The 15,183-nt window shown below is 37.8% G+C and overlaps 2 protein-coding genes across 2 annotated transcripts; one reads left to right on the top strand and one right to left on the bottom strand.

Annotated features, from left to right (window-relative positions):
* Positions 272 to 4,651, top strand: LOC109229291. The gene is made up of 2 exons (XM_019394681.1): positions 272 to 1,527; positions 4,133 to 4,651. The coding sequence occupies exons 1-2, from the start codon at positions 919 to 921 to the stop codon at positions 4,217 to 4,219; spliced, it is 696 nt and encodes a 231-aa protein (XP_019250226.1). The 5' UTR covers positions 272 to 918; the 3' UTR covers positions 4,220 to 4,651.
* On the bottom strand, positions 5,969 to 9,385 carry LOC109229292 (60S ribosomal protein L3-like). Its single transcript, XM_019394682.1, has 6 exons — positions 9,280 to 9,385; positions 8,717 to 8,818; positions 8,372 to 8,482; positions 7,891 to 8,195; positions 6,845 to 7,254; positions 5,969 to 6,558 (listed from the first exon to the last, which is right to left on the bottom strand). Exons 2-6 carry the CDS (start codon positions 8,799 to 8,801, stop codon positions 6,300 to 6,302), a joined length of 1,170 nt encoding a protein of 389 aa, XP_019250227.1. The 5' UTR covers positions 8,802 to 8,818; positions 9,280 to 9,385; the 3' UTR covers positions 5,969 to 6,299.

The following is a 15,183-nucleotide window of genomic DNA, read 5'->3' on the forward strand; positions in this document are numbered from 1 at the left end:
TATACGCGGTTCTAAGGATACGTGATATAACTTGACACAAATTTGAGAAAACAAATTAATATTGAAATCAATGACAGAAAAGTAAATGCAAACCACACAAGTTGAACAGTGTTAGCCTTGAAGGTTGGTCACCCTCGAGTCAAAAAGTGCCTCAATCGATGTCAGAACAGAATAACAAGATAATAAGAACTAGAAATAACGGTGTATTGCTTTTGGATGCGTGTTACAATGTGTATTATAAATAATCAGACCCCCTTTATATAGTAGGGAAGTCTTACTTTAGATACAATTCTACAAAAGGTAAGAAATCTCATGATTTGCTAATTAGTCGGTCTCTGGTTGATACGTGCAGAGATTCTCGCTGTGATACCCGACCGGTTACGGATATTTCGGTCTTCCGTTATTCGGTCCGATAATGTTTCCTCGAGCTTGATCGGAGTCGAGGTCGGTTCATCGAGCTACGGGCTCGATATCTTGAAGACATATGCTCTAACTTCGTACCTTAGTTCGTTATAATCCGAGGTCGATCTTCAACCCATCATAATTCGGTCCCGATCTATCATGAGATGAACCCGATTTCGACCGTATACAGTGTTAAAAGGAAAATGAAAGAAAAACACAACAATGGCAATAATGCCATGTCAAAGTTTACCCCACTTTGAAGCCACCTTTTTAAAATTCCACGCAAACCACATACGCAAAAGTCACTCTACAGTCTACACACACTTTTCACCTACACTACACACTGTCTCTATCTCAGCCTCCTCTCCTCTCCTCTCCTCTCCCCTAAAGCAAAGCAAAGTCGTAAAACAATAGTGACAAAGCAATAGAGAGAGAGGAGAGAAGATCCTTTACCAATTACTCCTCCTCTCGCTACTTCTCCACCTCCTCCTGCAACTGCTTGGCGCAGAAAAAAATATGACTCAGACCGTGAATGGCACCCACCATAACTCACATCCAGTACCACTTCAAAGTCACCCTCATTACTACCCACCTCCTTCTTCTTCATCATCAAAAGCTTCTTTCAAAGGCTGCTGTTGTTGTCTCTTCCTACTTTTCTCCTTCTTACTTCTCCTCATTCTCGCAGTCATACTAGTTATCGTCCTCGCCTTGAAGCCCAAGAAACCCCAATTCGACCTTCAACAAGTGGGTGTTCAGTACGTGGGTATCACTCCCAACTCCGTCATTGCTGCTGCAGCGTCATCTGCCTCTGTTTCTCTCAATATCCACATGGTCTTCACCGCTGTCAATGATAATAAGGTGGGAATCAAGTACGACGAGTCCAGGTTTACTGTCATGTACCGCGGGATTCCACTTGGAAGGGGAATCGTTCCCGGGTTTTACCAGCCCGCTCACAGTGTTCGGCGGGTCGAAACTACGATCGTCGTGGATCGGGTCAACTTGCTCCAGGCCGATGCAGCTGATTTGATCCGTGATGCGGCGTTGAATGACCGGGTCGAGCTTCGGATTTTGGGTGATGTCGGAGCTAAGATTCGGGTCCTTGGACTTACTTCACCCGGTGTACAGGTTAGCTCTTTGCTTCACCGCTTTAATTTCTCTCTCTAAGATTGCCCTGTTTTTTGGTCTTTCTGCATATTCTCTGTCTAGACTTTTAGGACATTTGTGCTCGAGAAACGCCGCATTTGCAGTGTAGAATATCAGCTTCGTCTCTCTCTCTCTCTCTCACGCACACACACGCGAGAGAGACAAAGCATTGGGGGTCGGTGTTGACGTGTACGTTTGCTGCCTTTCTTTCTCGGCGCCTCATGGGCTTTGCTAACTTGTGCCAATAATGTACACTAGCTTAGCTTTAAAATGCGGTCCTAAGAATTTAGGGACCTAACAAGTTAAGTCGTATGCGGCAACAACAACAACAACAAATCCAGTATATTTTCACAAGTAAGGTCTGAATAGGGTAGTGCTTACGCAGACCTTATCCCTACCTTCACTAGAGAGCTTGTTTCCAAATTGAAGTCATATGCACGATAGAATAATAATAATGTTAGTGTAGTTTAAAGCTTTGTCTATGTGAGCTTGGTTACATTGCCGTGTCTATGTGAGCTTGGTTAAAAGAGCAAGTTTGTTGTAAATATCATTACCGTAAAATTAGTTAATTTATGATTAATTCTTATCATTTTCTTATTTTTTTTAGATTGCCTACTCACATTATTAGAAGATAAAAATTAAGATTAGAAACTCATCATAAAAATTATATAAACAATTACCTTTTAGGTAATATATTTAACTTTTTATACACCAATACTTAACAAGAATTAGGCTATTGTGCTACTTAAAGAATATTTACAAATTACAAGTAGCTGCATTTTATTAATGTGGATTGATAAATTATAAAAGATGGTATATAATTGCTATTATTGCATACACTATAGGAGGGAGCCTTGGAGCAACGGTCAAGTTGTCTTCGTGTGACCTATAAGTCACGATTCGAGCCGTGGATTCAAGTGTTTCCCCGGACCCTGCGTGAACGCGTGATGCTTTGTGCACCAAGCTGCCCTTTTTTTTAATACACTATAAATGCAAATTTAGGCACCCAGTGGCCAAAAACCAATATAGTGAACCAATAGCCCTTAAAGTAGTAGGAAATGAATTCTACATTTGCCAAAGCCAACAGTGGTATATTGTTGGCCCGTCCTTAAAGTAGTAGGAAAAGGGTGTTATTTACCAAAAGCCAATCTGGTTTCTTCTGGATTTGGTTAGGTCCAAAAGTAGGGGAAGCAAAAGTGGGAAAAAGGACTCAAAAAAGAAGGGGAAACTGAGAATATAATAATTAAAGAGTGTGGATTTGGATGAATGATTCCATGAGTGTAGGAATGTTTTTCTCCTTTAGCTTTTTAAGTTTCAACAAGAACCAATAATTTGAAGGAATGGGAGCCACCCACCTTGCCTGTCATGTTGTCTAGCTATACAGTACTCTGCCATTTCTGAAATTTTTTGAGCTGGTTTGCCGTAGTTTCACATGACCCAACTAACTATTTACTCTGCTCTGAGATAATAGGCCACTTTCTGAAGGGCACTAAAAATTTCTCCTAGTAGTGTGTATGTGGTGTGCACTGCTTACAACTCCTGCTATTGGATCTTTATTCAAAGGGACTTTCTTGTTGAATAGTGCTCCAAAACTTAGTGGCTTTTGATATAGTGGTAGGAGCATGGCGCGTCATGATGTGTGGGTTAGGTACACCTCACTAGTACGCATCCTACCGCGCGCAAAGAAAAAATTTGATAATTAAGTGGAGAAATGCAGAGGGTTGGGCCATTTTGAACCGTGCGCCACTAATCCACGGAGAGAAAAAGTTTAGTCTGTAATTCTTACTTTTGACACTAGTTTTTAGTAATTGCTTAGCCAGTTTACATGATAACTTACCTCTTGGACCATGGTGAAGCATAATTGCTGGTAATAGTGTTCCGATCCTTAATTATATCATTTTCCCATGCACTTTTTTAAGGAGGTTAAGTGAAAATCAATTTGTTGCTTATTGAGCTATAATTGTATCCTTTAATCAGCTTGCAATATCAATTCAAGAAACAAACAACTTAAGAGTATATTTTATCATTAAAAAGCTTTGTCTTCATTTATAACCAAATTATTACTAGCTATCCATTTCCAACATTTCTCTGTTCTCTTTGCTGACTTTTTGAGAGGCTGACACTTTCCCTTCCACTTTCTTGAACTGTTTGTCTTCCTTAAACAAGATTCATGTTAAATTCAGCTTCAGCACAGCTTAATTATTGAGATATCATTGAATGCAAGTGATGGTGCTTTCCCTATTTACTGCATGCTTCAAACAAGTAGAAACATTTGAAATAGGATATGATCATGGCTTCGCTTTGTATTGCTTCATCGCATTTTTAATGGCATTGACAAATCGAGAACTTCTTTTGTCGAATTAATGGTTATATCTTGTGACACTTGAGTAGTGTAGATTTTAGTCTTCCCCAAAAACTCCCATCCGACCTATTTTCAGCTTTTCACGATCACTAGTTACCTTCACTTTCAAAAAATATTTGAAAAGAAAATGAATCTTATGTTGGTATTAGTATATTAATCCTTTAATTGAACAAATAGATGAGTGAATCAGAAACATAACGTAAGTGAGAATGGTTGTTGGAGCAGGTATCCGTGGATTGCGCAATAGTGATCAGCCCAAGGAAACAGGCTCTCACCTACAAGCAGTGTGGATTCGATGGCCTTAGCGTATGACAAATACTACTAATAATTAACTGGTCTGCCTTTGGAACTTTTCCAAAGCTACATTTTCTCTTTAATTCCACAAAGGGGAAAAAGGGAGATGTACAATTAGTAGTAGTCTGTAACAAGTGCACATGCATAACATTGGGAAAAAGGTTTAAAAAGAAAAGGCGCACATGCATCTGCTTCTACTTCATAGAAAAGCAAATTGAAGCTAATAGCATGAAAAATGACAAGTTGAACCAGTAACTGTAGCTAAAGGGTATCTTGTTATTAAAATAGATTTTTTTTTTTTTCTTTCTTTTTAAAGATTTGGACTAATAGGTATTCCACGACTCATTTATTGTATTCATTAATTATAGTGTACCTTCTAAACTCTAGAGGTCCAATGCTAGAATCTGCCAAGTTTGGGAAATTAATAAACCTTAATCTTATGCGCAGTTACACCACCCTCCCCCTTTTTCCTTCTCGTCACTCTTCCTTTCCCTTTCCCAACCATAACTATTGCATGATATGAAATCCAAAATAATGCTGCCAAAGAATAATTTCTATCTTTAAGGATATCTCTGAACTATAATATAATTGAACAAGTCTCTCTGCCCTTCCAGGGTAGAGGTAAGGTTGCATACATCCTACCCTCTTCATACCTTACTTGTGGGATTACACTGAGTTGTTGTTGAACAAGTCTCGTGGTAAACAACGAAAGAGTTTTTAAGAAAAACGAGTCATTAATATTCATTTCAAACAAATAGTGAAAACCCAAAAGAGATTTGAGCAAGTTGTCACTAGAAAAATAGCAAACAGTTCAACATCCAATTTTTCTTTGAAGAAACTAAAGGTATCCTTGCTTATTTTATATTTTTTTCAAACTACATTCTTTCTACCGCACAAAGACTAGTTCACATTTGGCTCTGTAGAGTTAATTACAAATTCTAACCAAGTCCAAAAACGTTTTCTTTCCACAAACACAAACGTACATGAAAGTAGGCCATGTTTAAGTGATGTGCATGCAAAAACAACGAATACAAAATATCTATCTTTCATAAACATATTTTATCATAGTTAAGTGATATGCATTCTCATTTTACTTTGGTGTAAACACCAACCCGTGCAAATAAGATTTAACCGTGTTTCAACCCAACTAAACGAAAGGCATTTTGGCAAGAGAGAGCCTAAATAGACCAACGTCGCCCCATTAGCTATTTCAATCATCCTCTCATCCCAACACAAATCCAGCACTTGGTACTCTATTATACAACCAAACTGTATCAACCTTTCTACTACTAGAGAGCTAATTGAACCTTCGTTTGGTTCGTGGACAAGATTATCCTAGGATTAATAATCCCGGAACTATTTAGTGCTATATAATTCGTTTGGTACATTGGATAAAAAATAGGATATGCAATATATAATCCAAAATATGTGTTTGTTTTAAAGCTAGATAAATTTTTGTTTCCAGTTTTAACCTTGGATGTTTTGGTGGCTTAGAAAATTGGTCACTACACACATCTAAACTATGGTGGAGGTAGTTATAAAACATTTCTTTTCTTCTTTTTGTTCTTGGCCATTACTGTTTGGTACGGAGATGTGTCAAATGGTTTACGAATTCAGGTAATTCAGCAAGCTTGATACTAATATTCATCTGTAAATCAGGATGACGGTTGCTCCTTCATCCATAGTTAAATATAAGGGGCAAATTCAGTGATCAGACAAATTTTCAAAACAAAGAGAGTATAAAGAGAACTATTTCAAGGTTTCATGTTATGCAAACTAACACACTAAAATCCAATAGGTAGTAGCATTCGGATAAACAGCACTGTCTTCAGGTGACCTCATAAAATAAAGATAACAACACCAATAGTAACTTGTCAAAACTTCTGTTCTACAAAATCGCATGCGTTTTAAGCTCAGCAACAGTTGAAGTTCAACTAAAATCCTAAAGGCACTTGAAAGCATTTAGATAATCACCATTCATTTCACAAAGACCTTATAAAAATAAAGAAGAAGAAAAACAATAACTTGTCCAAAGCTTCTCTTCTACCAAGATAGCATGGGCTTAGCTCAGCAAAGAGTTGCAGTTCTATAATGTCACTCAAGCCTTCAGCCGACCATAGAACTTCTGCTTCTCCTGGGTGGTCTGGAAGCGACCATGTCCAAACTTTGAGGATGTATCAATGAACTTGAGCTTAATCTCCTCAAGAGCAACACGAGAAGTCTGGTTGAGAAGTGATTGGCGAAGGGTAACAACCCTCTTCTTAGGACCTACACAGCATCCCTTGATCAACAGGTAATCTTCCTTCACCACACCATAATGGGGAAATCCACCCATAGGTGTGATGTCTTTCTCAGTCCTGCCATTGTCAAGGCAAGTGTAAGCAACAAAAGTGGAAACTAAAAGGTGACTAGCACAATCAAGGCACAACAAAGCTTCCACAGTGCCACTAGTACAAAATATGAGATATCTTCAGCAAGGGGAGTATAAAACATTGTTGAGTAAGAACTTTAAATCAAGCAATCTCAAATTGCAGTTACCACTACCAAACCTAACAAGCACACAAGCACTAATTGCAGACAAATGGAAAGTAGAATATCAGCTTTGCGGGAAAGGAATTTAGCAAGGAGAAATTATAAAAGAACCTGTCAAAGTCAGTAATAGCTGCATGTGACTCTTGCCCAGCTTTGCCAAGCTTGTAAACCTTCTTGTTCATCTCAGTACGGTGATGGTATCCGTTTTGACCGGCACGGGCAACTGTGTAGGAAACTCTAGCAGGGTGCCAAGCACCAATACAAGCAACTTTACGAAGACCCCTGTGGGTTTTGCGAGGAAGACGTGTCACACCCCAACGTGTTACGACACCTTCATAACCCTTACCCTTGGTAACACCAATGATGTCAATCATCTCATCCTTCTGGAAAATAGCATCAACTGGCACCTGCTTCTCAAAGAAACCATATGCATAGTCAACCTTTTGGGCAATAGTCCCACCATTCACCTGGATTTCCATCAAATGTGCTTTCTTCTGTTTCAGACCCTTCATCTTCCTTATCTGAAGTAAAATGCGGTAACCATTACAATGAGTATGCAAATAACTAATTTGTTCAAATACCAGGACATCTAACACCTGGAAAGAGTAATTAAATCAAAACATGAAACTAAGCCAGGACAAGAATGCCTAGCACGCACGACTACCTACAGAAACAAATTCACTACATAAATAACCAGTCAGCATTTGAGAATTAGAAAGAACCAAATAGAACTTTTTTAAGGGTGGTGTTTGGGCAAGCTTGCACGCACTTAACACTATTCCATCAGTACCTACTACCTCCCACCAACACAAGTACCAGGACTAATCCTTTTTCTATAACTTACATAAATAGCTAGTATTCGTGAATTATAAAGAACCAAGCAAATCTGTGTTGCTTAGCAAAATATTATAACATGCAGGTCCACAAAAATTATCCTAAATGAGCTTATTTAACTTTAAGAGGTGCAAATATCAATGAGAAACTAATTCTCACAGCACCTCTTTTTACAAGTATCTCAAACACGACGGTTTGCCTCGTCTAAAATTCCGAGAAAGCAGGGGCAAAATATAGAACACATTTTATATATGCAACAAAAACAGATATGGGTCATGGTCCCCAAAAAAAATTATCAGTGAGAGACGACATTATTATAGTACCTGAGTGTGAGCCAACACACGGATGACTGAAGAATACTTCTTCAGTTTCTCCAACTGTGCCTGGATATCTTTTTTACCTTCATCAGTCTCGTATTTCTTTGAGTACTTCAAAAAGGCCTTCTTCTTGGACTTGCACCAATTCTTGTAGAACCTCCTCTTTAACTCTTCACTGAGATGCTGAGCCCAAACAGTGTTGAGGCATCGCAGGCCACGAGGTGTAGTAACATATCCAACAACACCAACTATCACCATTGGGGGTGTTTCAATTATAGTGACCGCTTCACATGTTTCTTTCTTGTGGAGTTCTACAATCACCAGATAAGATGTAATGTTTAACATCAACATGCCAGTTTTCCCCTTTGGGTAAAGGGGCGTAGGACAATGCAAGAAACCCAATCAGTATCAAAGTCTAATTACTAACACAGCTACCAAATAATGTGAATACAGAGCTGAAATACTATATACGAAAAGGGGATTTTACTTGATCCGGGTTTTTCTACATCTCTCACAATGTGGGTCATTCCAGCCTTGTAACCCAAGAAGGCAGTCAGCTTGCAGGGTTTGCTTTGATCATCCTTAGGGAATGCCTTCACTGAAAAAACAAAAAAAGACAAATGAAAACAGATGAAAATGACAAACGATGACACCTTTTTTTCACTGAGCTTTCCTGGGATTTGTTAAAAACCTCTTTAAACACTTTTCTCTGTTAAAAAGCTCTTTAAACCATCACTCATAACCACAACCTTCTCAATTTAATGTAAACTAGAAAATTGGATTAAAATTCTACTATCAATTATCTAGTAGTATTGAAAAGAATATAGCATACCCTTTCCCCTGTGACGAGCAGCTCTCTTTCTGGGCAGAAATCCCAAAGACCCGTGTCTTGGGTGCTCAAACTTCCTATGAGACATTTCTCTCGTCCTTCAATCTGTAAACACAACACAAAATGTAAACAATACAATTACAACGCCTCAATCCCAAAGAAAATCAAGGTCAGCTATATGTATACAATTCTGCTCTATTACCCCAGTATTAATTTGCTTATAAATAATTTTCATTTCACTGCTAATTAGGAGCTCGCTAAAAGCCTAAACATATGTAAGCAATAAAGCAGTCCAGATTGCTTAAATGACGCATAAATCTAGCCAAAAATTTATGATAACACATCCAAATAGAACTTAAAAAATGTGAAACCGTATACAGGTTCATAGCTATATTACTTATTTACTAAGCTTTTGGCATTTGATAACGCCATAATAGCTCGTTTTAAAGAGTAACATGAATGTGTCCACCAATTCTCCAAATGTATATTGAGATTTACGTAAAAAATAGCTAGCTAGAAACAGAAATTAGAATGCATACATAAGTTTGAGGGAAAGAGGAGGGTACCTGCAAGGAACGGCTTTGGGAGGCTGCAGCGAAGAAGAAAAACCCTACTCAAACTGAGATTTATATATTATCGTTTTGTTGCAGTAGGGGAATGGGCTGGATATTAGGCTTTTGGCCCAACTTTCTTTTGATCGTTTTGTCAAGCCCAGCTATCAGAGCTGCAAATTAGATTAAGGGATTTCTTTCCTATAAATATAAAAATCCGAGGGAACTTTCTACTACCTTTAAAGGAGCTTTTAACAATTCATAGTTATATTTTACGTATTTACATTCCGTAGCTAGTTTTTTACAATTCGTTGTATTTGAGTATATTTGGATACACTGTTAAGCTGTATTTTTAAAAAAAAAAAATTATTTTTTTCGCGTGTATTTGATTGTATTTGAGTATACTGTTCGGTTGTATCCATCCTTATCTGATGTGATAAGGTTGAACATATTCGAATGATTTGAATATATTTATATTAAAAAATGATGAAATGAAGAATCTGGTCAAATCTCCAGCAAAAATATAAAATACACTATATTTAAAAAGGAATAATACAACCAAACCAGTCGGAACTCCGGAGATATACAAAATACCACTGTATTTACACTAAAAATGAAGAATACATTCAAATCTTTTTAAAAATTAACTGTATTTAACTAAAAATAAAGAATACAGTCAAATCTCCGACGAGAATATAAAATATACCATATTTAAAAATGGAGAATACAATCAAACCCCGTCAGATCTGTGGTGATCCAAAATACACTTTAGATATCCAACAGAAATACAAAATACATTGTATTTATACAACAATTTTTTGACGTGAAAGGCGGTGGAGAAGAAAGAGACAGCTTCTTTTTCCGGCATGAAAAATAGTGGTGGAGGAATAAGTCTCAGGTCAAACGAATACATTATGATGTGAGATACAAAGAAAGGAGAAGAAGTCATGGATTCCAGCATCTCCGTTAGATTCAGATGCAGTGACGCCTCAGCTCTTCCTCAGTCGGTAATGGATTGATCGCAATTTTGTGATTTTAAGATCTGGATCTGACGGTGGGCGGAGACGATGTTTAAGGGTGATTTGCGGTGAAGGGTGTATACAATGGAGGGTAGTGATGTGCGGGGAAGAGAGAAAGAGGCGGCTGTTTAGTTGGGCTCCGTAGAACTTCGCCAAATAAGATGGCCGTCAGTGACTTCTCTACTGTCGCGGAGGGAGAAGAGAGCGTGAAAAGGAGAGAGAGTTGTGGGAGAAGAGAAAAAGAGGGTTGAGAGAAAAGATTATACTGTGGAATAACTCTGTGTATTTGGTATTAGCTATGATGGGTAAATTGAAAATTCATTGTAGCAATAAAAAATAACTAAATTAAAAGATAGTATGATCCATTAATAGCTCTTAGATTTAGCTATGACAAGTAAATATTTAAATGTAGTGAGATTCTTTTTATAAAATATATAAAATCTGGTCAAAATATTCAACTTACATGTAACTCGGATATAATTATGTTATTTTGTGTATTTTACATTGCACATATAAATTATAAACCCGGCATACAAAATATATACAACTTAAGAAACAATATTGTTCTTCTTCCTCTTCGTGTTTCAATCTAAAATTCTAACTCAAACTAGATTTTCGTCATACTCTCTCAAATTTGCGATATAAACTCCAAAGAATATTCTTAAGCATTTGCAACAACATCCAATTCAAACAAGTAATAATTTCGCAAAACTCAATTTTAAATTCAAAGCTTCTTTAATATATTATATTAGAATAAATTTTATATTCTATGCTTCGAATTATCAAAAGCCTATTTAACTAGTTGCAGACCTAAATAAAGTAATTATATAAAAAAAATGCGCTCTCCTTCCTCATGTTCTCGGCGCATGTTAATTAATGTACGCCATTTGTGTCAGCCATGGCGAAAGGGAGAGGCAAAGGACGTGGTCGACCTAAGATGCAACCATTAGCTACCTTTGTAAGCTTGGTGGTAACTCGTAATCAACCACCGATGGAGAATCAACACAAGAAATAACTACACCACCGTCAGTCCTAATTGCAGATCCATCAACAAACGGAGGCACTGCATGTGAAATTGGATCTTCATCAACAAATCCTGGTATCTCTAAGAGGCTAGATCTAAACACCCAGTGACAATTGGTCAATTAGCAACTTCTCCACCAGTACCAGTCAATGGAACAGTAAATCTAGTAAATCAAACTCAAAATTAAGCAAGTATCCAAGGTTCATCGGAGAAATCAGTAGTGGAAGAGGTGGCGATGACAAATGAGTCTACTAGACCTAAAGCTCCATGGACAACTCTGTTTCAGAAGAATAGATTTGCCACCAATGGTATGTCACTATCCTATATTCCACCACAAATTGTTGATGGCCAACCTATGGTTCAATTAGATAAATTAGAGGTAAAAGAGGAAGAGAACAAATGGAGATGTGCATTGATAGCATATATCATAGGTGATGGACTAGGGTATAATGTAATGAAGCGATACATCAAGTTGCATTGGTCACATGTCACTGAACCTGAATTGTTCTATCATGATGAAGGCTATTATATCATTAGATTTCAATCTGCAACAGATGCTCGAGAGATATTATATGTTGGCCCTTACTCAATTGCTAATAAGCCTATCATTCTAAAACCATGGACTCCTAATTTTGATTTCACAGAAGAATTTCCTACTGTTATGCCATTGTGGGTAAAGTTTCCTAAGTTGCCTATGTCGTGTTGGGGAGTTGACTCTTTAAGCAGAATTGCTAGTGTGATTGGGACTCCTGTCTTTGCTGATAAGTGTACTACTAAACAGACTCGAGTATCAAATGCTCGAATGCTTATTGAAGTTAATGTTACAAAAGAATTGCCCACTGAATCATGGTTATGGACCCTTATGGAAAGAAGTTTCGAGCTGTAACCTATGACTGGAAACCTGCTTATTGTGACAAATATTTGGTTATGGGACACAAAGGCACTAACCAAGCACAACCTGTAATACAGCAGCCCAATCAGATAAGGAGAACAAGGAGTAACAAGGTTATCACACAAGAATGGAGAACCAAGGGGCCTATACATATTACAACTAGACCTTAGAATGCAACTCCATCTGAGGAACAACAGTAAGAAGGCAATAAAGTGGAAGTTGCAGATCAAAGAGAACAACAAAGCTACCTGATCCTAAGGGGACTAATGATAAACACAACATGATTCTTGTAGCTGCAAAGGAGAAGCAGGATGACAGAGGCAAAGCAGTGCAAAGTCCTGAACATAACTTCATCAACTTCCCATCTTTGACTCCCATCCAAGTGAGGAATAAATTTGAAGTTGTATCAACAAGTAGACATGAGAAGCACATTCCACCTAGGGATAGAGGTGGAAATACCAAGCAACAATGATGAATTGATTGTTCTGGAACATAAGGGGTGTAAACAAAAGGAATAAACAAAAGAAGGTTAGAGACTATATTAGAGGAAATAAAATTAAGCTATTAGGACTTATAGAAACTAAAGTGAGGGAAGGGAATGCTCAAAGGATTGCAAAAGCTATTGCACCTGGATGGAATGTGCTGACTAACTACAAGGATGCCAGGAATGGAAGGATCTAGATAATATGGGATACCAATAACTTGATTATCAATGGTATTAAAGATGATGATCAAATGATACATTATCAGGTAAAAAGTAGAAGAAGTGATATAGATTGCTTACTCACAGTAGTGTATGGCCACAATGGGCCGGAACAAAGAATAACCCTCTAGGATAACTTACAACAACTATCACTAAGTATAGCAGTACCATGGATGATAACTGGAGATTTTAATGCAGTACTATACCCCAATGATAGACTATCTTGTAACCCAGTAAGCTACTCAGAAATACAGGACTTTGCTGCCTGCCTTCAACACACTACATTGACAAAACTACCTTGGAAAGGTGACTACTATACATGGTCTAATAAGCAGCTTGGAGCAGATTGGGTCAGCAGTAGATTGGATAGAGTATTTGGCAATTATGAATGGATGATGTCCTGGGGTCATGTGAAAGAAGTTATGAATTGCCTCAATTGCAAACCATGCTCCTAGGCTATTAACCCTGACATCCTCTACATGGAAAGGTAGAGTGCCTTTCAGATTTTTTATCATATGGGCAGCACATGAAGACTTTTCTAAATAGTTGATAGCATGTGGAATTCACATAGTACACAGGGTACTTTGAAATCAGTTTGGGCAAGATTGAAAGACCTGAAACCTGCTTTGAAAGCTTTAAACTCTAAGGAATTTAGGGGCATCACTCAGAAAACTGAGAAGGCTAGAATAGAACTGAGGGACATCCAAGGGAAAATCTCACAGGATTACACTGATGCTTTACTAGATATGGAGAAAAAAACACTACTAAACTTTGAGAAGTGGTCTTTAATTGAAGAGAGTGTCCTGCAGCAGAAAGCTAGAGCAAAATGGATACAACTTGGAGATTCAACTTCTAAGTACTTCACAGCAGTAATGAAGGATAGAACTCAAAAGAAGCAAATCACAGAAATTACAACTTTACTAGGAGACAAGTTGATTGACCCTGATGCTATCAAAAGAGAGATTGTTGATTTTTATAAAAGCCTAATGGGATCAGCTGCAACTTCCTTACCTGCCATCAACAGAATGTACATGAAGAATGGTCGTACACTATCTCATCAACAAAGAGTTGATCTCTGTGCAGAAGTAACTAACCAAGAGATTGTTCAGAGCCTTAAAGCAATTGGTGATGATAAAGCTCCAAGTATTGATGGCTTTAATGCAATTTTCTTCAAAAAAACATGGGACATTATCAACATTCAGATCATAGATGTTGTAAAAGAGTTCTTCTCAACTGGAATGATCTATAAGGCCATAAACTGCACCACTGTTACATTAGTTCCTAAAGTGACTAAACCTACCACAGTCAAAGAGTATAGACCAATAGCATGTTGTCCAATCCTATAAAAGATGATGTCTAAAATCTTGGCTTCCAGATTGCAGAAAGTCATGCCTTACATCATTTGTGAAGCTTAAGCAGGCTTCATTCTTGGTAGAAAGATTGCTGACAATGTCATCCTAGCTCATGAGCTAGTCAAATCTTACACTAGAGCCCAGATATCTCCTAGATGTATGATAAAGATTGATCTCCAAAAAGCTTATGACTCAGTAGAATAGATCTTCTTACAACAGGTGATGAAGGAGATTAGATTTCCTAACAGGTTTTTATCAGGTGGATAATGGAATGCATTAAGACTATCAACTATGTTATCCTTGTGAATGGAGAAACCACAGAACCTTTCGATGCTGCCAAGGGTCTTCGACAAGGAGATCCTATCTCTCCTTTCCTTTTGCAATAGTGATGGAGTACTTGAGTAGATCTCTACATGAGCTTAAGAAGGAGCCTACCTTCCAATATCACCCCAGATGTAGGAAGTTGGACATTACTCATATGAGTTTTGCTGATGATCTCATGTTATTTGCTAAGGGTAATCTATCCTCAGTGGCCACTCAATATAAATGCTTCTCTCAGTTCTCTCATGCATCAGGTTTGCGGGCTAATCTAGGAAAAAGTTCAGTATATTTTAGTGGGGTGAAGCAAGATGTGAAGGAACAGATATTGACTCACCTCGGATTTGAAAATGGATCCTTACCCTTCAAGTACCTAGGCATTCCTTTGTCTACAAAGAAAATAGCTCTAATGCAGTGGCAACCTTTGATTGAAAAGATCACAACTAAGATTTTTTCCTGGACTGCTAAAAAGCTATCTTATTATGGTTATGTGTGTCGCGCCCCTTTTTTTCCTCCTCGCGGAGAACGTCCGGGTTTCGACATTTCATGGGGGAACAACTCTTTTCCTTTTGGAAATTGGGTATTTGAAGAGTCGCCACCTAACGGATTAT

The sequence above is a fragment of the Nicotiana attenuata genome, chromosome 7 (assembly GCF_001879085.1).
Source record: "Nicotiana attenuata strain UT chromosome 7, NIATTr2, whole genome shotgun sequence".
NCBI lineage: Eukaryota > Viridiplantae > Streptophyta > Magnoliopsida > Solanales > Solanaceae > Nicotiana > Nicotiana attenuata.